The sequence below is a fragment of the Haliotis rubra genome, unplaced genomic scaffold (assembly GCF_003918875.1).
Source record: "Haliotis rubra isolate DU_JTF1 unplaced genomic scaffold, ASM391887v1 Scf375, whole genome shotgun sequence".
Lineage (NCBI taxonomy): Eukaryota > Metazoa > Mollusca > Gastropoda > Lepetellida > Haliotidae > Haliotis > Haliotis rubra.
The window spans coordinates 48247-75090 of NW_025767052.1; the positions used below are offsets into that span (position 1 = coordinate 48247).

General features: G+C 40.1%; 2 protein-coding genes across 2 annotated transcripts in view; both read right to left on the reverse strand.

The window, feature by feature from the left end:
* LOC124286076 overlaps positions 1-26844 on the reverse strand; it is a 117386-nt gene that overhangs the window by 41117 nt on the left and 49425 nt on the right. The gene's annotated exons all lie outside the window — the stretch shown is intronic.
* On the reverse strand, positions 13596-16834 carry LOC124286077. The gene is made up of 4 exons (XM_046722401.1): positions 16714-16834; positions 16170-16505; positions 15937-15961; positions 13596-15228 (listed from the first exon to the last, which is right to left on the reverse strand). Exons 1-4 carry the CDS (start codon positions 16832-16834, stop codon positions 14541-14543), a joined length of 1170 nt encoding a protein of 389 aa, XP_046578357.1. The 3' UTR covers positions 13596-14540.

Consider the following 26844-nt stretch of genomic DNA (forward strand, 5'->3'; position numbering starts at 1 on the left):
ATGGCATTGTTGGGACTGGAGACAGACAGGACAGAGTATCCTCATGGTCATGAAGATCTAGGTGGGTACCTATGTATGGACAGTATTCCTCTCAGACCTCGAACACAGTTCCAAGAACGGCTGAATTCCTCTCAGTCTTGGCCTGTGCAGATGAAACAGAGTCCTAGTCAAATGGCCCAGGCTGGATTTGTGTACTTAATCAGAGGGGACGCTTGCAAGTGTGTTCAATGTGGTGTTGTTCTCAAGAACTGGGACGTAGAGGATGATCCTTGGGGCGAACATGAAAAATGGTCTCCAAACTGTCCGTATTTGGCCCTGGTAGGAGTACCTCAGAAAGAGGTGGTCCGCTGGGGTAGTCATGTAGATTTACATGTGTAAGAGTGTGATGTTCATTGTACAATACTGTGTGTATTTGTGACTATTTGAGAATAAATCAATATTGGTTGTCATTAGTTAATGTGGTGTATAAAAGTCCTAACGAAAGGTAGGTGAAGGGAGAGCAGTGGAACACAGTGGAAGCGCACTGGGCTCATAACCCAGAGGACCGTGGATCGAAACCACGCTTTGCTAACAACATGTGTTTAGGAGTTAGAATTAGGGCTAGCAGACATCTATATACAGGACAGAAACGGTGATTTAGATTCATTTAGCCGTGGACCCGTGATAGTGACACTTCATCTGAAACCTCTGTGTGAGAGTCAGTTTTCATTCTGAATCAGAAAATGAACAAGAGACCCTTTTTTGACGACCCTAAGAAATGGACCAAATATTACTAATTTGCAGGCTAAAGGATATCCCAATCCCTGTACTAACGTGGATGATTATGTGATCTATGACGAGAAGCAAGGCGTCAAGATGGACCTACCCCCTTCTTCTGAAGAGACTTTTGCACTCACTTCTCCCACCCAACAAGTGGTTCAACAGGCTAAAGCCAAGTTGAAGAGAGAAAGGGAAAGTGTCGTCAATAGGGGAAACACAATGGAAGCAGTGTCAACAAATCGAATGAAAACATATTTTTAAATAGAGACAAAAGGCTAAATGTGTCATTTTTAGTAGGACTGTTGACGTGTAAACATCATTATGCATCCCTGTCCTGTATGCACCAAACAATATGTTTGGGCTCATGACTTGTCCCGTCATATTCGAACAAAACATTCAGAAGATATCAAGCAGCAGCAGCAACAGCAACAGCAGCAGCAACCAGTGCAACCACATTCATCAGAAAGTACTACCTAGTCATTGGAAGAATTTAGGCTTCTACACCCCTTTACCATGATCGTCTCAGGGCCCATCTCCTGTGGGAAAACCTACTTAGTGAAACAGCTTTTAGAACGGATGAACATTAAACCTTATCCTGAACGTATTATTTGGCTCAACAAACGATGGCAGCCCTTGTATAACACCATTCAAACCCATGTTTATCCCTATGTGGAATTTCATCAAGGCATTCCTTCTGATCTCGAAAAGGATCAGTTTCTGGACCCCCATGTGGTGAATGTGGCTATCCTCGACGACTTAATGTCGACAGCGAGCAAAGATCCATGCATTACAGATCCATTTACGGAAGGAAGTCATCATCCTAATCTCTCAGTGATAGCCTTGAACCAGAATTTGCATTTTAGTAAGGATCCCACACAACGAAGAAACTGTCATTATCTGCTTCTGTTCAACAACCCTATCGATCAACAACCCATCATCAGGCAAATGTATCCAGGTAACACAGACCATTTCATGGAGCCGTTTCAAAGGGCTATCCAGAAACCATATGGCTACGTGTTGGTTGACCTAAAACCCCAAACACCTCCCCATTTACGACTTTGTCCCAATGCATTCAGTTTAAAAGGAGACCTCCATGAAAGGAACGAGTTCAGGGGTGAGCACCTGGTCGCGGTAAGCAGCAGCTGTGAGGTTTCCACGGATGACCAGAAGTCGGGAACGGTTGTTCCCACAGAAAGCACCCCACGTCGAGAATGGAGATTGGCAGCGTGCAGAATGGTCTGTGAGGACAGTCGACCTCTAAACATCTCAGCCCTGGTTCGTGTAGCCGGCAGAAATCTGTCACGTAGGTGACGTAGGACGATTTGACGGTCTTCTGTTCGTGACGTCACACGTGGACGACCCGACCTTGGGCGATCAGAAGTGGTGCCAGTTTGTTGTAGACGACCTCGCAAGTCATACACAGTACGACGGCTGCATCCAATTGCTCTTGCGACGTCAATAACTGATCTTCCCGCTTGCAACATGCCAACGGCACGTTCACGTTGCACATTTGACAATCGTGGCATTTCAAGTACCGTTAGAACTGTGGTTTGAAAGTGTTTTTTCAATTCTTGAAGCCAATGCAAACACGTGCATATGAAGAAAACTTCGATGCGAAGATCACGTGATCGACTGCACGTGCAAAACCTGATTTGGCACTAGCGTCATTTGCACGACGAACTGATGGGTTTGAGTGGGTTTTGCTAACGTTTTTCTTCGGATACATAGATGTATCATCAGAAAACAATTATTCATTATTTTTCAGATTACATTTTGTGAAGTTTCTTTTTTGACTCAGTATATATAGAGATTATAAAACCTGCCGACAAAGGACATTAAAGCAACTAGAGTATCACAGATATATATGTCAAACTAGTAATTGAATCTAAAACATTTTAACTATAGGGGACAACACAATATAAAAATGGGCTATAAATCGCCAACAACTGAAGGTAGATCTACTAGGAGCCATGGGGACTTACATTACTTTTGCTACCTGCATGGATCCTAGCTGGATTTACACCATCCCTTCAGCCGCTGACGATTGTAGGAAAATTTAGCCAACAGTTAAAATAACAAAAATACTACGTTTAAAATGTGATAATTTATATTTTACTTTGAAAGTTTTGGGACTTACGTACCCTCTCAGGAGGACAAAGATTTTACAGTACTTTAACCCCCTTTGAGGGTACAGCCACTAACAAGCTAAGTTACTCATCTAAACTACCAATAATAAAATAAAATAATCTATTTACAAACTATTCATCAAAATGTATCTAGCAATTCTATTTCTTTTAAAAATTCAATGATTAAATGATAATTAACACTAAAAAGATCCTTCACTGTTTAGACATTAAAATATTTATCCCTTGTGATGGCAAAATCAATACAGTCAAGCAAGACATGCTTGACTGTGATTCTTTCATCACAAGGGATACAAAACGGAGGATCCCCACCTTTTAACAGGTATTCGTGAGTATACCTTGTATGGCCAATGCGACATCGTTGCATGATGACCTCTTCAAATCTGGACTGACAATCCAGGTAGGTGTAACCTATATAAGGTTTTATTTCATGTTATTTATTAATACCTACTTGGGTGTCCCATTTCTTTTGCATCAGATCACGGATGTAAGTTCTAATGCTAGCTTTGCAATCAGAGTATGGAATAAGAAGTGGTGTCACAGATTTATTGAGTGCTGCCTTAGCAGCAAGATCAGCCATTGTGTTCCCAAAAATGCCAACATGACTGGGTAACCAACAAAAGACGATGTCGCATTGGCCAGTAGCAAGCTCATTATACAATTCTATAATTTATATTAAAAGTGGATGTTTACAAGAACTATTTTTAATCGCCTGAAGGCAAGAAATAGAGTCAGAAAATATTATATATTGTTTATATTTAGGGTGTTTATTTATATATTTAAGAGCTGTTAGTATTGTCTTTGCTTCTGCTGTGAAAATTAAACTGTCAAACCCAAACATGAGTCTCATTAACCTATTCAGGCAATGACCTACTTTTCAGCCGATCCGAATTTTCTCGTGTGAAAGTGAAAATAGACATCACAAACAACTATGGTTACACTGAATCCCAATTCCTTTTTTCATAAGACAAAGGTATTTAGAACTGAATTTTAATTTTAAACTTTAATAACATCGTATTTCTATATTTTATGGTGAGGTGTAGGCAGCATGACCTTAACTAAGGCGTCACAGACTGCCCCAGTTTAATGAGGTCGTAAAATGATTCACAATGCATCTGGCTCACTGGTTACATCTGTTATGTGTTTTTTTGCTTATTCAATGTAGTTCTGTAACGCACAATGTGATTGATATAATATCAAGGCCGTACAAGACCGCCAAACTTTTCTAGCGGCAGAGCCGATTTTGAGATTTCCACGATTTCCAGGTTACTGTTTGTCAGTGCTCGCTGTACGACAGAGCAGGCTGCACGACATGTTTGCAAGGATTATAAGGAGCGTAGTGTTCCAATATACAAGTGCTTAGATGTATCAAATAATACTGATTTATATTTATGTATCCAGTTAAATGAATTGGTCTCAAAATTCTGGACTGGTTACTATACTAAGTTGCGCAATAGGACGGACCCAAGGAAACGAGACTGTTGTGTAATCAATGTTTTGACTTGATTGTTTTGGACCCAATGACAGTGTATGATATTTACTTTTTAATTGAATATATTCTTGTTTATATAGTAAGTCATTAGTTTCTGATTTTTTAAATTTAGTGAGTGTTAGGTCGACTTGTGGCCTAACCAATTGCCAAGGAGGAGAAGAAAGAAGACGAGAAGGAGATATATTTTCCAGCTCAATGCCAGCAGCAGAAATGAATTGTTTAATTCTTGGCCCAAGAGGCGGAACAAGAGAAGGCTTTTTGTTTTATAAATCCTCATACAGAGGATTGAAAACACAGTTAAGTGCAGGATTAGACTCGTTAGAATAGAGTTTTGTTATATACTGTAAAGATAGTATGATACAACGTTGGTTAAGGGATGGCTCATCAGCCTCAACATAGAGACTATCAATAGGAGAAGTTCTAAAAGACCCAAAACAAAGTCTTAGGCCTTGGTGGTGGACAGAATCAAGTAGTTTTAGGTTGCTTTTGCAGGCTCCACCATATACGATGGAGCCATAATCAAGTTTCGAGCGGACCAATGATCGATATAGGTGGAGGAGTGTAGCTTGATCCCCTCCCCACTGTGAGTTGGAAACAACTTTCAACAAATCATGGGCCTTCAGGCATTTAGCTTTAAGGGATTTAATATGCGGCAAAAAAGTTAAATGAGAGTCGAAAATTATGCCCCAGGACTTGGCCTCCTTGACAACTTTGATTGGAGTGCCATTTAAAGATAGTTCTGGGTCTTTATGCGGCTTATATTTTCTACAAAAGTGTAGACAATTAGTTTTAGACTTGGAGAATTTAAAGCCGTTTTCAAGACACCATTTATTTATTTTATTTAAACACAACTGCAATTGCCGTTCAATAGTATGTATATTTTTACCACGACAAGAAATATTAAAATCATCCACAAAAAGTGATCCATCGATTGAATCGTTTAAAACCTTGGATAAACTGTTGATCTTGATACTAAATAAAGTGACAGACAAAATACTTCCTTGAGGGACACCATCTGATCCTGATTATAATGATCAGACAGGGTTGAACCCACTCGGACTTGAAATTGTGGCAAAAAGAGGCAAACGGCCTCTCAAACCAAAGTCATGTAAATCCTTCAAAATGCCATGCCTCCAGGTCGTATCATAAGCTTTCTCAAGATCAAAGAAAATTGATACAGCATGTTGTTTATTTACTATAGCATTCTTAACAAAGGATTCAAGGCGAACCAAATGATCAATGGTACTACGATTTTTCCTGAAACCACATTGAATATTTGTTATAAGGTTATTGGTTTCAAGATACCAAGTTAATCTATTATTCACCATACGTTCCATGGTTTTACAGACACAGCTAGTTAGAGATATCGGTCTGTAATTAGACGGATCTGTATGATCCCTGCCAGGTTTTGGTATTGGGACTACAATGGCATTACGCCACGAAGCAGGAAATGCTCCAGACGTCCATTTTTGGTCAAATATATCTAAAAGTGTCATCAGACATGGTTCAGGTAAGCGTTTCAGTAGCTGGTAATGTATATTATCATCACCCGCTGCAGTGTCATGGGCTTGCTCAAGAGCAGTTGTTAACAAAAGAGGCACCCGGAGATTACACATACACGAATCATACGGTATAGATTACATGCGAATTTGGGTCGAATTTCACGAATTTGTGTCAAAATATGGTCGTTTGCAATATACCTACAATAGAGTTCGCGTGCAGAGCCTATCGTCTATAGCTTGCGGACACCATTGCCTATATTTCAGTAGCTGTCGTTCTAGGGGTATTTCCTAAGACGAGATAGTGAAACATTACAGTCAAAAGAACACGCTTAAGAATGATTCGATGGTTTTCAGATGGTATGACGACAGCGTGAAACGTATGCTCGAAAAATTCTAAATACGCGCCGGGGCAGGGTTGTGTATTCCTAGTGGATTCTGTTTTGATTAGCGTTTAGGCAGAGACCCTCACGTGTTTGCTCTGACACGCTGGTATAACGAAGCTATTGGCGACAGACGCCCCCGAGGCTTTGACAATGGTGTACAGGTGCTTATCGCCCGGGTGTGGAGTAACGTGTGCCCCGGGGCTTGACGATGATGTCACGCACGTCGTTACCCTTACTGTTTGACCCCCCCCAGATATGTCAGGCTCGATGTCAGTTAGAACCAGACAGCCGGAGAGTGAGGTTGTATATTTTTGAGTGTCAAGGGGTCAATTGTCCGATTGCTATGATGATGATACCGACGCGAGGAAGCCAGTGACTTTATCGGACTATGTATACGAAGACGGTGTAACTCTGGATGGTAAATATCATCTTCAACGTGGGTACGACACCTGTGGGAAACAACCATCGATAGTGCATAGAAAGCTACTGGTCGATTTAAGCCAGAACTACTGCCACGAAACGATGTTATGTGGCTACGACAGGATGGCTACTTTTAAGGACTGTCCCGAACAGCTGGTTCAGCCTGGTGGGGATTACGATTGTGGAAATGGTGCGCCCAGGATGACATTGACTTTGAACATAACTGGTTTAGCCCATCGTGCTCATTCCTGAAAATTACGTGTCCCTTTAAATTCGACAGTGATATGAGGACGCATACTATCGTATGACGGTAAATTATTGTATATCTACTCCTCGTCGTATTGCTTAAAATGTGTATATTCTCGTCGTTGTTGTATTGGTTAAAAATGTGTATAGAATATATTCTCGTCGCTGTTGTATTGCTTAAAAAAATGTGTATATGAACATATGTTTGATGGTGTCCAGATTTGCGAATAAAATGTATGAAATGTATGAATGTCTATGTTGTATTTTACGTGTTGCTTCGTACGGCCTAGTAGAGACCTCGGGAGTACACGATTTGTTTGGTAGACTTATAGCTTTACACACACACACACACAGAGCAGGGTCAGCGCATGACCGCCACCGTGACGTCATGCTGGACGCTTTGTGCTGGACGCTTTGTCATTGGGAGGGGTGGCATGACCACCACCGTGACACCTTGAGTGGACGTTTTTCTCCTACGTCATAAGGCGCATGACAGACACTGTGACGTCAGGCGCTTTTCCTACGTCGTAAGTCGGACACCGCCATCGTGACGTCAGGCGCTTTTCCTACGTCATATGGCGGTCACCGTTATCGTGACGTCATGGTGGTTGTGAGTCAGGGCGTTTTCGACGCCATAGGGCGGTCATCACATGACCGCCTCTGTGACGTCATGGTGTTGGGCCAGCGCTTTCCCGAGGGCATATTACGTCACCTCGTAAAAGCGCTGGCCCCATACTACTCAGCTTTTTGCATGGTAACCTGAAGTCACATCATACACCCGTGTGTACCTTTGTTGTATCTGGTGTACTTTTGATGAAATCTTGATCGGAGTAAACAGCGTTGTTCAAGCTAACATATTTTGAACATGCATGTCCGTTAACGATATTAGTTCCCATGTCGTCACCTCATCTCTAGTTCAAGGGAAGTATAAGTAAATCTTTAAAACAAAAAACGTAACCTTAATAAACAAATAGTTCAGGTTAAATGTTATATCAACAAAGGCATGGGTTGTGTTCCTTTACCACAGAACTTCACACGACAAGAACACTCAAAAGGTCAATCACGAAATGGGATAAACATGTCCTGCCCTACCATCAGCACCAGTCACAGTGTTTGTTTGTTTGTTTGTTGCAGTAGCTCCTACCATGCAATACCTTGAGGGTTCAACCTCCAAATCAGTTAGAGACATTTTAAGGTCATCCCAAAGGGGCTACCTCAAATATCCTAAACTCGACATTTAAGCCCACTTCACACCACCTTGCCGACTTCTCGTGTTCTCGCCAGACTATGATTTTGAATGTGTAACAAACATGCCCATGGTGGAAAGGGAAATACATCTGATCTAGTCAAGCGCCGCCTGCATTCAAACCGCAGGACCTTGCAGCACACGTATCAGAGACATCTTAACGTGGCGCCACCTTGACCCACATTACAGAAGTAGAACAAGTGTTTGCCACTAACATGGCTAAAGTGCATGAGACATTGCGTTAACAAGAAAAGGGATCAGTGGTGTGGTGACCTTGAGAATACGGTCAAGGTCACCCAAATGGACTGGAGTCTGCGTAATCCCCCACAGTAGGCTTTCACCTAAATCGAAGACATTGGGTACAACAGTTCATGAGATATCGCGTTAACAAGAATCGGAACGTACGAACGGACGTACGGAGGGCGCTGAATACATAGTACCCTGTTCCGCGTTGCGGCCGGGGACAATATACTTGCTGGAAACAGTAATTATGTCCCATATAAAGTGGTGTAAATGTTATATAATTACAACACTGTGTTTGGTCATTCGTCTGATCAATTTTCATCAAAACACATTCCCTGTGTAATTGCTCAACTGACAATGTGGAATACAGGCAAAACAGTCATGTGCCTCACACACACGAGGTAGCAGCTGCGCACTGGAGCAACCAGCGTGTTCAAATTCCAAATGTCACCCACGACTAAGCTAGTGTGTTCTGTAGCCTTAGTTTTGTGTAGACATTGTTTTATCTCAATCGCGGCATGTTGTACGGGGAAGGGGTCCGGAGGAACAACTTGGCATTACAGCGTCATAACGTCCGCTTCAACACATGCGGGGCGGTGGGGTAGTGGTTAAAGCATCCGCTCTTCACGCTGAAGACCCGAGTTCGATTCCCCACATGGGTACAATGTGTGAAGCCCATGTTTGGTGTCCCCCGCCGTGATATTGCTGTAATATTGCTAAAAGCGGCGTAAAAGTAAACTCACTCACTCAACACCTGCCACGTGTGAGCTTGTGTTACTGTGTTGCAGTGTGACGTTACGTCCCTGCGAGGGGTGACGTTACGTCTCGAACGATGTGTTTAGGCTGTGCATGCCGTTCAAATTTTCATTAACAATCATGAGCTGTGCTATACCATACCATTCCGCTTCTAACCTCAAACAAAAAGCGCAACTAAAACGTTTTCCTGAATGCCTGTATACCACTACACAAACACCTGAGAAATTGTCTGTGAAATCATTTGTGAAAATTATACTGTCCTAGTCTTGTATTCTGAACCTCAGATGCTGTCTTCATAAAAACAGGAAGCAAAATTGGGAATAGCCTGCGACTTCGCTGTATCGCGGTACTTGACATATCCGTAATCGTAAATAAAATTAAAAACTTTAAGGCCTATTTTATTATTAAATCCGATTACCATCACATTTAATCAACACATTTGTGAAAAGAATATTATTTTAACTTTGATAGTGTTTCAGCGAGAGCCATTAACGAACGAAGCCGGTTAATATTTACCAAAGGATAGAACTACATCGTATCGCGGTAAACACTAAAACTCGGATTGCAAGGCGAAGTAGGGAACAAAAAATGAAATAGTTTAACTCACCTTAATATGAAATCAGTTGAGATATTATTTGCAATCGAAGGTGCACAAAACTGTGAAATTTTATTCAAAGAAATCACCAAACTTCCAAAATATATCATTTTCATCATGATTTTCATAATATTTGTTCATACTGTTTATTTTTATAATTTCAGGCATGATTTCAACAATATTTCAATGCAAAAAATTCTTTGAAATAATGTGAATAAATAATTGAACAACAGTATAATAAAATCCTTTCTAAATTTCTATTTTGTTAGAGTGTGCAAAATCGTTTTCAGTGAACAGGGATCATTTTTACGTTTTGTGTCCTTTTTTGAATTACAACTTTTGGTATTCTGCAGGAATTTGGGGCCTGGTGTAGTGCTTCCTCAACCGGTTACCTACAGCAACGCCATCAAGAACTGGTTCAATACTTGTTCTCCAGTGGTTAGTATAGCCCACAGCAACTAATGCCTGACGTAAGAGACGACCGTATGTATCGGGTCTGAGGAACGGTGACGTTCAGATAGCTCCTTGACAACGTGGGTCGTTGCTCACAGAAGCAACCACTGGATTATGTGGAAAGTGCTAGAGTGTGGCGGTGGAGAACTTACAATTTATCAATACAAATATTCAACAGAAGCCGCATACCATTATTGGCAAAAAGATAAGAAAATGTTCAAAAAATATGTTTTTCATCACTATTTATTCACGTTTCTATTAACGGTTTGTATTACACTAAATGGATACAGTGCAGCCGTGGGTGCTCATTAGAGAAACAAATCGAACAGTTTACAAAATATGTAAGTACATTAGTGCTTGAGTATCCTTAAATAGATGCCACAGACTGTGTTAAAAGAGAAACAAATACCACCAATAGCATGACTGGGTAGTCAAATCAAATCATATTAAGTCAAACCAAGAAAAAAACCCGGTAAAAAGTTAGTTACATTAAACACGTAAAACGGCAAATAATCTATCTTTAGACTACAAAGTGTTGATCCAAACATACATAATTTAATCTATTGTCAAACAATAAAGCAATAAAAATCCCATGAGTGATCAAACTAGAAGTCAACCTGTGATACGGACTGAATGACCTGGCACAATGGTGACAAAATGTGTTGGTTTTGTACACCTTCTAACTGTTCTGACACATTTCATAAGTTGTAGAAATATGACAGATACTATCTTTAGATAGCCAATAGCCTACATATAGCCCAGTTAAATACCTAAACAACACTTTACATAGTCCAAAGCACAGTCACCTGGTTCTAAAAAAAATCATGACATGAAAACTGAACCAACTGAAAATTATCTTTACCTGATACCTGTGAGTGTTATTTTAGCCAATCTGGAGGCTGTCAAGTCTAATTACCATTGAACGGTTTATACATAGAGCAAACAATATCGTTTCCTCTTAACTTACTTCTCATATACCGTCTAATGATTTCTGATCATGTACTAATAACCTAACGTCTCAGAAACCACAATAAAATGTACCCAAACTACACGAATGGATATTAAAAGAATCAGAACGAGACAACTAGATATAACACCGTGACCATATGAATTGAATCGATGAAAATAAGAATCGATTCACAATAATAAAAGAGGGAATTTGTTTACATCAAATGCTGTGACACGTGAACACAGCATAAGACTGTCGTATGTGTGACAAAACATTTCAACCCCATGTTTTAAAGAGATATTGGACATAAAACCAGCAATAACAATGTCAGCTGAGCAACATCAAGCTTTAAAGAGATATTGGACATAAAACCAGCAATAACAATGTCAGCTGAGCAACATCAAGCTTTAAAGAGATATTGGACATAAAACCAGCAATAACAATGTCAGCTGAGCAACATCAAGCTTTAAAGAGATATTGGACATAAAACCAGCAATAACAATGTCAGCTGAGCAACATCAAGCTTTAAAGATATATGGACATAAAACCAGCAATAACAATGTCAGCTGAGCAACATCAAGTTTTAAAGAGATATTGGACATAAAACCAGCAATAACAATGTCAGCTGAGCAACATCAAGCTTTAAAGAGATATTGGACATAAAACCAGCAATAACAATGTCAGCTGAGCAACATCAAGTTTTAAAGAGATATTGGACACCATAAAGCACCAGCAATATCAATGTCAGATATTGGACATAAAACTGCAATAACAATGTCAGCAAACATCATTTAAGCTTTTTAAAGAGATATTGGACATAAAACCAGCAATAACAATGTCAGCTGAGCAACATCAAGCTTTAAAGAGATATTGGACATAAAACCAGCAATAACAATGTCAGCTGAGCAACATCAAGCTTTAAAGAGATATTGGACATAAAACCAGCAATAACAATGTGAGCAACATCAGCTCAGCAACATCATACTTTAAAGAGATATTGGACATAAAACCAGCAATAACAATGTCAGCTGAGCAACATCAAGTTTTAAAGAGATATTGGACATAAAACCAGCAATAACAATGTCAGCTGAGCAACATCCTGTATGTTAAAGAGATATTGGACATAAAACAGCAAAATTCTCAGCTCAGCTAGAACAAGCTTTAAAGAGATAACATAAAACCAGACAACTGCAATGTCAGCTGAGCAACATCAAGCTTTAAAAGAGATATTGGACATAAAACCAGCAATAACAATGTCAGCTGAGCAACATCAAGCTTTAAAGAGATATTGGACATAAAACCAGCAATAACAATGTCAGCTGAGCAACATCAAGCTTTAAAGAGATATTGGACATAAAACCAGCAATAACAATGTCAGCTGAGCAACATCAAGCTTTAAAGAGATATTGGACATAAAACCAGCAATAACAATGTCAGCTGAGCAACATCAAGCTTTAAAGAGATATTGGACATAAAACCAGCAATAACAATGTCAGCTGAGCAACATCAAGCTTTAAAGAGATATTGGACATAAAACCAGCAATAACAATGTCAGCTGAGCAACATCAAGCTTTTAAAGAGATATTGGACATAAAACCAGCAATAACAATGTCAGCTGAGCAACATCAAGCTTTAAAGAGATATTGGACATAAAACCAGCAATAACAATGTCTGCTGAGCAACATCAAGCTTTAAAAAGATATTGGACATAAAACCAGCAATAACAATGTCAGCTGAGCAACATCAGGTTTTAAAGAGATATTGGACATAAAACCAGCAATAACAATGTCAGCTGAGCAACATCAAGCTTTAAAAAGATATTGGACATAAAACCAGCAATAACAATGTCAGCTGAGCAACATCAAGCTTTAAAAAGATATTGGACATAAAACCAGCAATAACAATGTCAGCTGAGCAACATCAAGCTTTAAAGAGATATTGGACATAAAACCAGCAATAACAATGTCAGCTGAGCAACATCAAGCTTTAAAGAGATATTGGACATAAAACCAGCAATAACAATGTCAGCTGAGCAACATCAAGTTTTAAAGAGATATTGGACATAAAACCAGCAATAACAATGTCAGCTGAGCAACATCAAGCTTTAAACAATGAGATATTGGACATAAAACCAGCAATAACAATGTCAGCTGAGCAAAGATCAAGCTTTAAAGAGATATTTTAAAGGACATAAAACCAGCAATAACAATGTCAGCTCAGCAACATCAAGTTTTAAAGAGATATTGGACATAAAACCAGCAATAACAATGTCAGCTGAGCAACATCAAGCTTTAAAGAGATATTGGACATAAAACCAGCAATAACAATGTCAGCTGAGCAACATCAAGTTTTAAAGAGATATTGGACATAAAACCAGCAATAACAATGTCAGCTGAGCAACATCAAGCTTTAAAGAGATATTGGACATAAAACCAGCAATAACAATGTCAGCTGAGCAACATCAAGCTTTAAAGAGATATTGGACATAAAACAAGCAATAACAATGTCTGCTGAGCAACATCAAGCTTTAAAAAGATATTGAACATAAAACCAGCAATAACAATGTCAGCTGAGCAACATTAAGTTTTAAAGAGATTTGGGGTCATGCCATTTAGACTCCATGTATGTGATGCAGAGTACTTTAAACACTATGCTCACCTCAACTGGAACTGCTAACCTCCTACAAATCATTCAGACAACTGCGATCTGAAAGCAAATTCTTATTGAAAACTCTTATAGATGGGCCTCTTGTGGAAAGGGTTCTTTCAGTGTGTGTGTTCCATCGCTGTGGAATGAACTGCCCCTTTACTTCAAATAACATCATAAACGCATCTCTTTTCACTACACTATTAACTCTACCCCAACATTACTTTGTTCCGCCGGAGCACCCACTAAGTGGTTGTTTTTTGCGCTATATAGTAAATCACAATTTGAATGACATCACAAAAGAAAGTACAATAAGTTAGAAATGGGAAATGCACTAGTCCAAACAAAAACTGGTTTATCATGGTTAATAATTCCCCAGCGTAACATGGCTGCCTCACTAAGGCACATCATACTCACTCCGACAAGTGTTTAATCCACTTAGTGTTAAGTGGCTGGCAGGGTAATAAAAAGTACCATCTCTTTTGTCGAATCCCAAATCCTCTGCTCTATGTCGGCCCCGTGTAATACAAGGTACAGTCACAAACATACTCTCATATCCCATAGTTTGCAGTTTACTTGTTGATCTTCTTGAAAAATAACTTTTCTGTATTGTCTTTAAACTGGATTTGGAGCTTCATTCGGACATATGTTACAATTTACTGTATATTGATGAATATTGTATATTGGTCAGCATCACTAATGTCCATCACTGTACTTGTAACAGTCGGCGAAAGGGATCCACGTCCATTCTTTCTATTTGTCGAGCCATGTCCCAGATATCGTCTTTCACCACTGAAGGGGGACGCCTTTTATTTTGCACATTTTCTGAAATGAACTCGTATAAATTCATTTTATCCATTGGGATTTCCTGCCCGTTGATGTTGAAAACCATCTTTGAAGCGGACTTTGCGGATTGTCCGAGAGATATCATCATATCTGATATCTGTACTGGCTTGACTTTCAGACGTTCCACAACTGCGCTTTCCACCAATTCTTTCATGACATCATCTTGCTTCTTCAGGATAGAAATATTTCTCTCCAGTAACTCCACTGCTCTGATGTACGCCTCCAAGCTCTCTTGTGCACCTTGTCTTACTTGACTTTTCTTAATTGACAACAAGAATGCAGCAATGAGCGCTACTACAGAAGCAGCACCCAGGCCCGCAGTAGCAGCTCCAAAGGCGAGGGATGCTCCAAACGTGAAGGGAGCGGCAATCAATGCAGCCGTGCCAAGAGCAGCCCCTCCAACCATAGCTCCGTTCAGGAGTTTCCCAATTTTTTCCACCTCTTCAGCTACGTCTTTAAGCCCTTTAACAGACTGGTGCTGTACGATCTCTTCGTTGCGTGAACTGTCCAAAAGCTCCTCCACAAGTTCACAGGCGAACTGTTTCTTTCTGAGGATAGAAAACATATTTCACCTTTCAGATCATGTAAAAACTATGTTCAGATATTTAGATATGAAGTCTCCAATCTCTTCATAACAAGACATGATCACATAAGTAGCCAGTGGTTAAGTTAAATTGGTACGTCATATGGGAGTATATTACTACACAGTTAAGAGTCACAAAGAAAACGCCCATTGAGCTCAACATTTTAGTAGTAGTAGTGAGGAGGAGTAGCAGTAGTAGTAGTAGTAGTAGTAGTAGAAGTAGTAGTAGTAGCAGTGGCAGTGGCAGTGGCAGTAGTAGTAGTAGTAGTAGTAGTAGTAGTAGTAGTGGCAGTGGCAGTGGAATTAGCAGTAGCAGTAGGAGTAGTAGTAGTAGTAATAGTAGTAGTAGTAGTAGAAGTAGTAGTAGTAGTAGTAGTAGTAGTAGTAGTAGTAATTATGAAAAAGGGTGTTTCAGCCGTTCCTATGCTAACCAAGCTAACTGACAGATGAAACCCCGTGGCATTGGCCTTTAATGGACATTTAATTTGTCTCGGTGTTAATGTATGTAAATTCACACGTGGTTCACACGCTCAGGTTTTACTGCAATTAAAATGGTTTCCTAGTGATAGACTCAGTGTGTTGGGAATCACGTTTACGAACACTTAAGATATGTATGCCAAAATAGCATATTCTACAAACAAGTTTTAAGTTTTTAAGAACATTTCATACCAACCTTTTCATCTCTTTAGACATCTCCTCTGAATAAAAGAAAGCATATTGATGTAACCAGTATTTAGGTTTGGTCTCAATCAGAATGCATTAGCTTCCAGATGTCTTTGCAATGTACTTCCCTGCCAGCTCAAATGTGAAAGCAGTGTCACGTTAAATGAAACTATTAAATTAGGTAGTGACAAAACATACAAATTACTAAATTGAACTGTCATGCGTACAGCTGACCAAACCTACCATACTGGTCTTCCGGGATCCTGACTTCAACAGTTATCTCCACCTTTTGACCTTTAATTGTGTCGAAAACGCCCTCTTCTTGAAGGAGATTCAGGATGAGTTCATTCAGTCGACCTTCCTTGGCTGCCTTCTCGATACAATGGAGGAAGTTGGAGTCTGTCACCTGGAGTTTCAGCACCACACTCCCCCGATATATCCGCTCCAGTCCAGCATATAGTGTGCTGAAGAACTGTCGCAAATTGTCCCACACTCCACGTCTGTTGGCTACTTCGGTCAAGCGTTCCTCGGCAGCAGTATTTCCGCTGATGGTTATGTGTGTCTCCACTGTGTCAACGCCTGAAAGAAATATAAAATTCACTGTCTGAATACTGTGCTGACAAGACTATACAGGTACTGAAGTATATGAAAACAGATCCATGTAACTAACAAATCGAGAGCCTACATGACTAGTTACATCATTAAAACGAAATGTGCATGTAACTTTTCACAACCGAAATATTGCTGATTTTTTGTCATGGCAATCAAGGTCTAAAGACTTTAACACCATCTAAAATGTATAGGATGCTCTTGATCATCTCAGCGATCACATCAGCATCAGCCACAGAACCTCCAACAGTTGACACAAGCACTGCAGGAGGACTGGGTGAACAGTCCCCTGGCAACATTTCGTAATCTGATTGGTTCCATGGGGCGCCGATGCCAGGCAGTACTTGAATCCCATGGCCATACAAGACGATGAGAACAGATGACCTTCGCCTTGACAGTTATTGTTTGATGTTTGATGTTTGAATATTGCCCGACATGAAAGGGAAGTTGACTATTGGAAAGTTGAAATCATCCCTTTTGTCATACAGCCTTGTTTTTTGTCACTCTGAATCTTTATGCATAGATCTAAATATGCAAAAACAACAACAACAACAAAAACAAAACAACAGATCCACAAGGAGGGGAGCACAATTGGTAGCCAAGGTGATGCCTACTTCTTGGCAAAATGTTTTACCCCAAATTTCACAAAGAAACAATGAGAAAGTCCAGCAATTCACATATTGTTTTCTCGGTAGGCTTCAAATGACATTTGCTTTAATTTTTTACAAATTGTCCTAAACCCTCTGAAGATATGTAAGGATGTCTGTGTTCACCACGTTTGTTTACAAATGCCCCATGAATCAAGAAATGAAGATTTTCCTTACGTTTGTCATGTGGCATAGTGGTAGACAGAATGGAATTCGGTCCGTTTCTGAGATTGTAAACTTGTAAGCAGATGCTTTGAGCTTTGGAGAATCCACATGGTATTAATTCCGCTTGTCTCAAATAAGTACTGTGCATATAGGAATTCCTTCCTTGATACTTTTAAGGACCATGGTTAATCTTTGAGACAGGGATTTATTTGGTGGACAAAAAGAGGACTGGACATGTACTCTGGTCAATAAAGAGTCAACAAAGAAACTAAAGACGTTCATAGACGAATATCACGGCGGGGACTTGCTTTACCCATGGAAATCGAACCCGGGTCCTCGGCGTTTAACGCTTCTGTGCCCCAAAAGAGTCTTGAGAAGCAATTCATGTATTCTGTTCTTTTCCATCACTATGGTGTTTCTTGAGTCCCTTCATGAATTCTGTTCAGTTAATTGTTCCTGGGGTCCCATTTGAACACCAATTATTCCTTCCCTTGTTACACGGTTTTCATTTTTGTTTCCCACTTGTATGTAACGTTGGTCATCGGCATCGGACGAGTCACAGATGTCCATGGTGAAGCAGAGTACCTACAACAACCACAAATGTTACACTGGCATTTTAATGCCTAAAGAAATCTGTATAAGGACAGTTCACACAAATAGGAAGGAAAAACATGTAATAGGACAGGGAGGATGGATGGATGTGTTTGACCGATCATTTCTATAACCTACTGATAGTGATGGACAGTAAAATACAAATTGTTTCTTTTAAAAAACAAGGAGCAGATGGTATTACAAATAGTGAGTGCAGGGAAAAAACAATCCTCCATTGCTGCCTCCTCAATATCCCAGAAACATGTATACACCCCAACATACATTTCCAGTCTCCATCTTCAAACGAGATTCAAAAGCTTTGACTCATCATTTGGCATCATTTGGGAATATACATACACTTCCAGTTGAATCTCGATGCTTTGGGCTCGAGAGAACACATGATGTTCCATCTCTGTTATTATGTGACGCGGCACCCGTGAAGAGCCACCTCTCGTGGTGGGTGGTGGGTAACGCTAAGAGCTCTTCAACCCCCCGTTGTTGACACGGGGGTATATTTGCTCCACCAACCCGTTTGCCGTGGGTTGCGCCCCTGTGTCGGTGGAGAACGGGACAGTGTTCCTTTTGCCCAACACACCACTTCGGCCCTTACTTCACCTAGACGGGTGGTAGATTGGGCCTGGTTCTACAAATCGGTTGGTCATGCCAAGCCCTGTGCATGTATATTGTGCTGCACAAATATATTATATTGTTAAATGTTTCTATCAAATGTCTTGGCTTTATGATGTTTCCTTCGAAATTCAAATTAGATCTTTCATTCTATAAATTGCCTAAAGCCTTATGCCCCGAAGGCGGTGGCTCATGGGCCAATCTGGTGGAGTAATTATTTATAATTCTTCTGCTGGAGTATATCATCAAAGTATCCTTGGTGCTGCAAGTCGGAAATCCACTTGTTTTTAGCATTGTCTATATGATACTCCGTGGTGGGTGGGGAGCGTGGATGACGAACCAATATAACAACCATGGATTATCAACCCCCTAACAAAAAAAACAAACGTCCACTTGAAAACGATGATCAGCAACGACCCTTCATATCTATTGATTATTGGCCACGATTTTTGGTTATCGAGACTCTCGATAAGACTCCATTAAAACCAAACCCTTTTGCAATTTCTAAAGATGTCTCTGGAATAGCAGGAGAAGTTAAAAACATCAAAGGCTTGCGTACAGGATCGCTGTTAATCAAATGTAACAGAAAACAACAAAGGCAACCAACCTGCTATCAATTGATGTGTTCATTGGAGTCCCTCTTCTTGTGTCAGCTCACAGAACGTTAAACACCAGCAAAGGTATTGTTAGAGATCGAGATCATCTATTTGCAGACATGACTGAGCTCGATATTGTATCCGAGATGAAAGACCAAGGAGTTTCATTCGTCAAAAGGTTTACAACCAGGAAAAACGTACTCTTCTCTAGATTTGTCTCTTGCAGACTCTAACCTCCTCAATGAATTTGACTGGTCAGTTCACAATGACCTCTGTGGAAGTGACCACTTTCCAACTATCCTCTCAGAAATTTATCCATCTTATTCTACATCTTATACAAGACGGAAATTTTCCAAGGCAGACTGGTCCGTATTTCAAACTTTATGCACATCTAAACTAAGACCCGAATATTTCAGTGATATAACTGATCCTATTGAGGTTTATTCTGACGTTTTAAATGAAATAGCTGATGAATGTATACCAAAGACCTCTACAACTCCACATGTACGGAAACCATGGTTTAATACAGATTGTAGGCAAGCCAGAAAAGCGTGGAAAAAGGCAGAGAACTATTTCCGCCATCACCAAACTGTCCATAACTTAAATAAATTTAAAATACTCAATGCGTACCTTCAAACAAAACAAACGACATTTTTGGAGGAACTATGTCTCCAAAATTAATTCACGTACGCCAATGTCAAGAGTATGGAACATGGTTCAAAGAATTAAAGGCAAAGGTTCAAAATCTGCTGTTCATCATCTTAAAGATGGAGATAATTTAATAACTGACAAATCTAAAATTGCAGATAAAATTGGCGAAACTCATCAGAGATATCAGAAACAACAGGAAAAGACAAAAGTTAATTTGGAATCAAATAATGGTGAAGACTATAATGAACTGTTTTCATTACATGAGCTATATACAGCTCTTGAGCAAGCTCATGACACTGCAGCGGGTGATGACAATATTCATTATCAGCTACTGAAACACTTACCTGAACCATGTCTGGTCACACTTTTAGATATATTTGACAAAATATGGACGTCAGGAAATTTTCCTCCCTCGTGGCGTAATGCCATTGTAGTCCCAATACCAAAACCTGGCAAGGATCATACAGATCCGTCATATTACAGACCAATATCTCTAACTAGCTGTGTCTGTAAAACCATGGAACAGATGGTGAATTAACTTGGAACCAATAACTGCAACCAATAAAATCATTATACACAAATCATTTGGTACGCCTTGGTTTTGTTAAGAATGCTATCGTAAATAAACAACATGCTGTATCGATTTTCTTTGATCTTGAGAAAGCTTATGATACGACCTGGAAGCATGGCATTTTGAAGGATTTACATGATTTCGGTTTGAGAGGCCGTTTGCCTCTTTTTATATCACAGTTTTTAAAAGACAGACAATTTCAAGTCCGAGTGGGTTCAACCCTGTCTGATCATTACAATCAGGATCAGGGTGTCCCTCAAGGCAGTATTTTGTCTGTCACTTTATTTAGTATCAAGATCAACAGTTTATCCAAGGTTTTAAACGATTCAATTGATGGATCACTTTTTGTGGATGATTTTAATATTTCTTGTCGTGGTAAAAATATGCACACTATTGAACGGCAATTGCAGTTGTGTTTAAATTAAATAAATAAATGGTGTCTTGAAAACGGCTTTAAGGTTTCCAAGTCTAAAACTAATTGTCTACGATTTTGTAGAAAATATAAGCCGCATAAAGACCCAGAACTATCTTTAAATGGCACTCCAATCAAAGTTGTCAAGGAGGCCAAGTTCTTGGGTCTTATTTTCGACTCTCATTTAACATTTTTGCCACATATTAACTACCCTCCTCCACCTATATCGATCATTGGTCCGCTCGAAACTTGATTATGGCTCGATCGGATATGGTGGAGCCTGCAAAAGCAACCTAAAACTACTTGATTCTGTCCACCACCAAGGCCTAAGACTTTGTCTTGGGTCCTTTAGAACCTCTCCTATTGATAGTCTCTATGTTGAGGCTGATGAGCCATCCCTTACCCAACGTCGTATCAAACTATCTTTACAGTATATAACAAAACTTTATTCTAACGAGTCTAATCCTGCATTTAACTGTGTTTTCAATCCTCCTTATGAGGATTTGTACAACAAAAAGCCTTCTCTTGTTCCACGCCTCTTGGTTTAAGAATTAAACCATTTCTTTCTGCTGCCGGCATTGAGCTGGAAAATATATCTCTTTCCCGTCTTCTTTCTTCTCCTCCTTGGCAACTGGTGAGGCCTGAAGTTGACCTAACTCTGACAAAGTTTAAGAAATCTGTAACTAATGAATTACAATATAGACAGAATATAATCAATTAAAATCAAATATAATACATACAAATCCTTATTTACAGATGGTCCAAGGGTGGTGGCGCGGCGGCATGTGCCACTGTCATTGAATCCAGAACAATATCTTCTCGACTACCAAATAACAGCTCTATTTTCACAGCATAACACCTTATTAACACCTCTTAAATATATTCAAAGACATCCTAAACATAAACAATATATACTGAGTCAAAAAAGAAACTTCACATTCTTTCTTCAGGGCACTATAAAAGAACAAGAGATGGTAAGATGGTTAAATTGTTATTATTTCAGTGCTGAGATCTGTGTGATGTACTCGATACACTGACAGTGCCATAATCAGTTCCATTAGGCTACACCGCCGTTGCAAAACATGGGTATACAGAATGTCAAGTCACAAGAATAAAAATGCGAAGTTTCTCAGTTCAATATCGTGTATGGCCGCCCCGCGCATTCACCACTGCCAAACACCGTCTCCTCATCGACTGCCTGATGCTTGTGAACACGTGGTTGGGGATTCTGCGCCATTGCTCTTGCAAGGCAGCGCCAAGTTCCTGCAAATTCTGAGGTTGGTTCCTAAGACCACGAAGCCTTCTCCCAAGTGCATCCCAAACATGCTCTATTGGATTAAGGTCAGGGGACCTCGATGGCCAGTCCATGACGTTGATTCCAGCGTTTTGAAGGAAATTTCATGTCAACATCGCGGTATGCGGCCGAGCATTATCATGCTGGAACTGTAGACCTGGGCCATGAGCCGCCATGAAAGGAACGAATTCAGGGGTGAGCACCTGGTCGTGGTAAGCACAGCTGTGAGGTTTCCACGGATGACCAGAAGTCGGGAAAGGTTGTTCCCACAGAAAGCACCCCACACCATGCAACTTCCGTCCCCGAATCTGTCGACTTCCTGTACACAACATTGGGCATACCGTTCACGACGTCGTCTCCAGACTCTATGCCTGCCGTCCGCGAATCTGAGGGTAAACCTGGATTCATCGCTAAAGACGACTCGATTCCAGTCTCTCTGGGTCCATCGGAGGTGACGTTGGGCCCACAGCAGACGTTGACATTGATGAAACGGCATCAATATTGGCCCACGATATGGACGTCGAGAATGGAGATTGGCAGCCCGCAACTGATTTCGAATGGTCTGTGAGGACAGTCGACCTCTAAACATCTCAGCCCTGGTTCGTGTAGCCGGCAGAAATCTGTCACGTAGGTGACGTAGGACGATTTGACGGTCTTCTGCTCGTGACGCCACACGTGGACGACCCGACCTTGGGCGATCAGAAGTGGTGCCAGGTTGTTGTAGACGACCTCGCAAGTCATACACAGTACGACGGCTGCATCCCATTGCTCTTGCGACGTCAATAACTGATCTTCCACTTGCAACATGCCAACGGCACGTTCACGTTGCACATTTGACAATCGTGGCATTTCAAGTACCGTTAGAACTGTGGTTTAAAAGTGTTTTTTCAATTCTTGAGGCCAATACAAACACGTGCATATGAAGAAAACTTCGATGGGAAGATCACGTGATCGACTGCACGTGCAAAACCTGATTTGGCACTAACGTCATTTGCACGACGAATGGATGGGTTTGAGTGGGTTTTGCTAACGTTTTTCTAGAGTCGAAAGATAGGGATCCCATTTCGGATACATAGATGTATCATCAGAGAAAAATTATTCATGACTCTTTTTTTGATTCAGTAAATAATCTTTTCTGACTCTCTTTCTTGCCTTCAGGCTATTAAAAAATTCTATCTTGCAGACATCCACTTTTAATTGAAATAATCGAATTATATAATGTTCTTGCTACTGGCCAATGCGACATCGTCTTCTGCTGGTTGAACACAATGGCCGAACACTTCTTATCCCATACCCTGATTACAAAGCTAGCATTAGAACTTACATCCGTGATCTGATGCAGAAGTGGAACACCCAGGTAGGTATAAATAAATTACATGAAATAAAACCTTATATTGGTAACACCTACTTGGGTTGTCAGTCCAGATTTGAGGAGGTCATTATCCGACGATGTCGCATTGGCCTCACAAGATATACACATGCATACCTATTGAAAGGTGAGGATCCTCCGTTTTGTATCCCTTGTGATGAGAGAACCACGGTCAAGCATGTCCTACTTGACTGTGTTGAATTCTCCATCATAAGAGATAAATATTTCAATATCAAAACAGTAAAGGACCTTTTTAATAAAGTTATTTATCATTTAATCATTGATGTTTTAAAATAGATAGATTTGTTAAATGAATTTTGATATATGTTTTGTAAATAAATAAAGTTTTATAATTGGTAGTTCAGATTGTCAACTTAGATTGTTAGTGGCTGTATCCTCAAAGGGCATTGAAGTAGCGTAAAATTATTGTCCTCCTCAGAGGGTACGTAAGTCCCAGAATCTTTCAAAGTTCATTTTTCAGGTACAAAGTTTTTAAACGTAGTATTTTTGTTCTTTTAAATTTCGGCTAAATTAGCCTACAATCGCCAGCGGCTGAAGGGATGGTGGAAATCCGGCTAGGCTCCATGCAGTCCCCATGGTTCCTAGTATGATGATCTAACTTCAGTTGTTTTTTACTTCTATAGCCCGTGTTTTATATTGTATTGTCTTCTTTAATTGGAATGTTTTAGCTTTGTTCGCTAGTTTTATATTATATATGTGATTATCTAGTATTTTTACTGTCCATCGTCGACAGGTTTTACTCTTCAAAATATTTTCACTTTTTATTTTATAAATTGTTTTCGTCACGATATGGCTGACATATTGTCGATGTGACGTTAAATATTAACTCACTCACTCACTCCCTATATTTGACGCTTCGATTTCGTAATGTGATCACTTCCGGTATCGTCGAGGACGCCTTCGCGCCCTGTTCTACTATCTTATCCTCCGGGTTACATAAGGGATATGGACAATGTGTAACTTTATTGATTTCGCATTGAACCCTTTCTCTTTTCCTTCTGTTGTTTTTTCTTTGCCTGTTTTACCTTGGCATCCGTTTTTTTAGCGAATCTTTCACTAGTGCATGTTCAAGTCTGATATACGCCTTTGTATTCCTCACAAAATGTTCACAAAATATTTTGTGAGTGTACCTTGTAACTTACTTTATATGTGTATTTATGTTTACCATTGAAGCAGGCAACAGAACCCACTTTTTCTGGTAAACGTTGGCAATCCACTGACAAACATAATTCTGACCACTTTGAAACACCCCCGGAACAACAAATATCTACCGCACCGGGCATTCCTACATGGATGTAACGGCGACCTTTGCTTCGTCTGCCAAGTCAGATTTGTTCGGGCGATCGTAATCTCGACATTCAATAACAACCAAACAGAGTATCAGAGAATGTATTGATCAAAACATTTTCAATCTGCCGAAATACAAATTTATAAGACGGAATTATAGCGTATATAAAAAAGTCAACGTTTGACCTGAAATTACGCAATCGGATTTTATTAACTGAATAAACATGACTATGAAAGATATATATACACCCCCAAATTGCAACTCTCCTAACAAACAGCATATAAACAAATCAACTCTAGACGCCAGATCCTAGCGACTATCAGCTGTTTTCAGTCTGTCGTATCAAGAGTGTATGTGTGTAGAAGTGGCAACTTAAAGGATATGGAAATAGAAGCAACAAAACTCTTTCTACGTCCATAGGAAATCTCGATTGTACAATTGTGATAAAATCATGAATATATATTTGTTTCAGCAGCATTACAGCTGTATGATGTTGTTTGTAAACAAATCGAGTCTGAACCAGACAATCCAGTGATTGTCACCATGCGATACGATGACAGAGCATGTGTTTATGAATCACTATGAAATAGTGATGATACCAGGTGTTCGCGAAAAGGTGAGCGTATCCTGCCCCACCCGTGGCACCCGTCATAAACACAAGCGAGGTCTAGTCAATTGTTCACCTGAAATAATTCAGGAACGTATAGTATACGTCAAAACAGGATACTGCATCGGACATCATTTTTGTCACTGATACGCCAAATTTGGAAATTTCCTCCACATGTCTTCCATAAAGCATTTTGAAAGCTTGACTGAGGCCTTGGATATTGGAACCCTAATCAAGCAACTTCTGAGCAAGAGTGGCATGACGCTTTTTGAATTCCTGATAAAAATAGCACGCAAGATGGTACCTCAAAGCTGTTGGAATATTGCTCGACATGAAAGGGAAGATGACTAATGGAAAGTTGAAATCATCTCTTTTGTCATACAGCTTTGTGGTTGAGTTGAGTTGAGTTGGGTTTTACGTCGCATCGGCATTGTTTCAGCCATATAGCGACGAGATCAAGTATTCATTTATAAGCATTCCAAGTACAAAGTCCATGTTAAAAGGCATATATTTTGATTACATTATTATATAAAAACGGAAAATGTCATACCAAATTTAGAAGCGAGCAATTCGCCATTCACATTACATTTGTTACAAGTTATGATACAGGTCAACTTCCCTCAGGTAGTTAACGATGAGATGTCCGCTCACGCGGGAAAAAAGATCTTTCAGATTTCTCGCATCACAAAGTGAATCCCTTGCGGTCGAAAAGTCCACACAGTCAAGCAGAATATGCTTGATGGTCAACACCTCATCGCAAGAGACACACATGGGAGGTCCATCCCCAACCGTTTTCAGGAGATAGTCATGAGCAAACCGACTGTGGCTTCTTCGTATTTTTTCTAGCTTGTTTGTAGTTTGCATCAAAACATGGTTTGCGTATGTGCGGGTTTGCAGAGGACTTAGGAATGGTTTTGTCTCCAATGGCATGTAGTACGTCTGAAAATAGTTCCATGGGATCAGGGAACATTCCTTAAATTTTCAGGTTAAATGTTTTTCGGAGCAGAGAGTTTGGGATAATGGCCAATTGGCCTTAGTAAAATTCCACCTTGCTGAAGGTGGTTCATCCGCGGGATTGATAGGAGTAAGAATTGTTGGAAGGTGGTCACTTCCACAAGAGCAGAGTATTTCCAGTGGCAGGATGGAGATAAGTGTTTGATCCATCGTTGAAGATGCATAGACCATTACTTGTGAGAAAATCTTCCCCTTGTTGTTTGTATCGGAACTTCCCCATAGGGGGTTATGGCCGTTGAAGTCGCCCATGATAATGCAGGGCTTTGGGAGTTGATCGTACAAGTTCTGAAGATCTGCTAGGCGGATAGTTGAGGAAAGAGGAAGATGGAGTGAACATAGTGTAAATCCTATGTTCAGCGTCATGCGGACAGCAACAGATTGTAGTTTGGTGTTAAGTGGAACAGGGCTATGGAGGATGCCCTGCCTAACCAGGATAGAAGTGCCTCCTGTAGCTTT

What these genes read in the sequence shown, in the direction of transcription:
- LOC124286077 (XM_046722401.1), bottom strand. Translation starts at nt 16,834, where the DNA reads ATGTTGCCAGGGGACTGTTCACCCAGTCCTCCTGCAGTGCTTGTGTCA. An exon ending in GATCCCGGAAGACCAGTATG is followed by an intron (nt 15,962 to 16,169) that starts GTAGGTTTGGTC and finishes TCTTTTATTCAG; the next exon opens with AGGAGATGTCTAAAGAGATG. An exon ending in ATGTCTAAAGAGATGAAAAG is followed by an intron (nt 15,229 to 15,936) that starts GTTGGTATGAAA and finishes TTCTATCCTCAG; the next exon opens with AAAGAAACAGTTCGCCTGTG.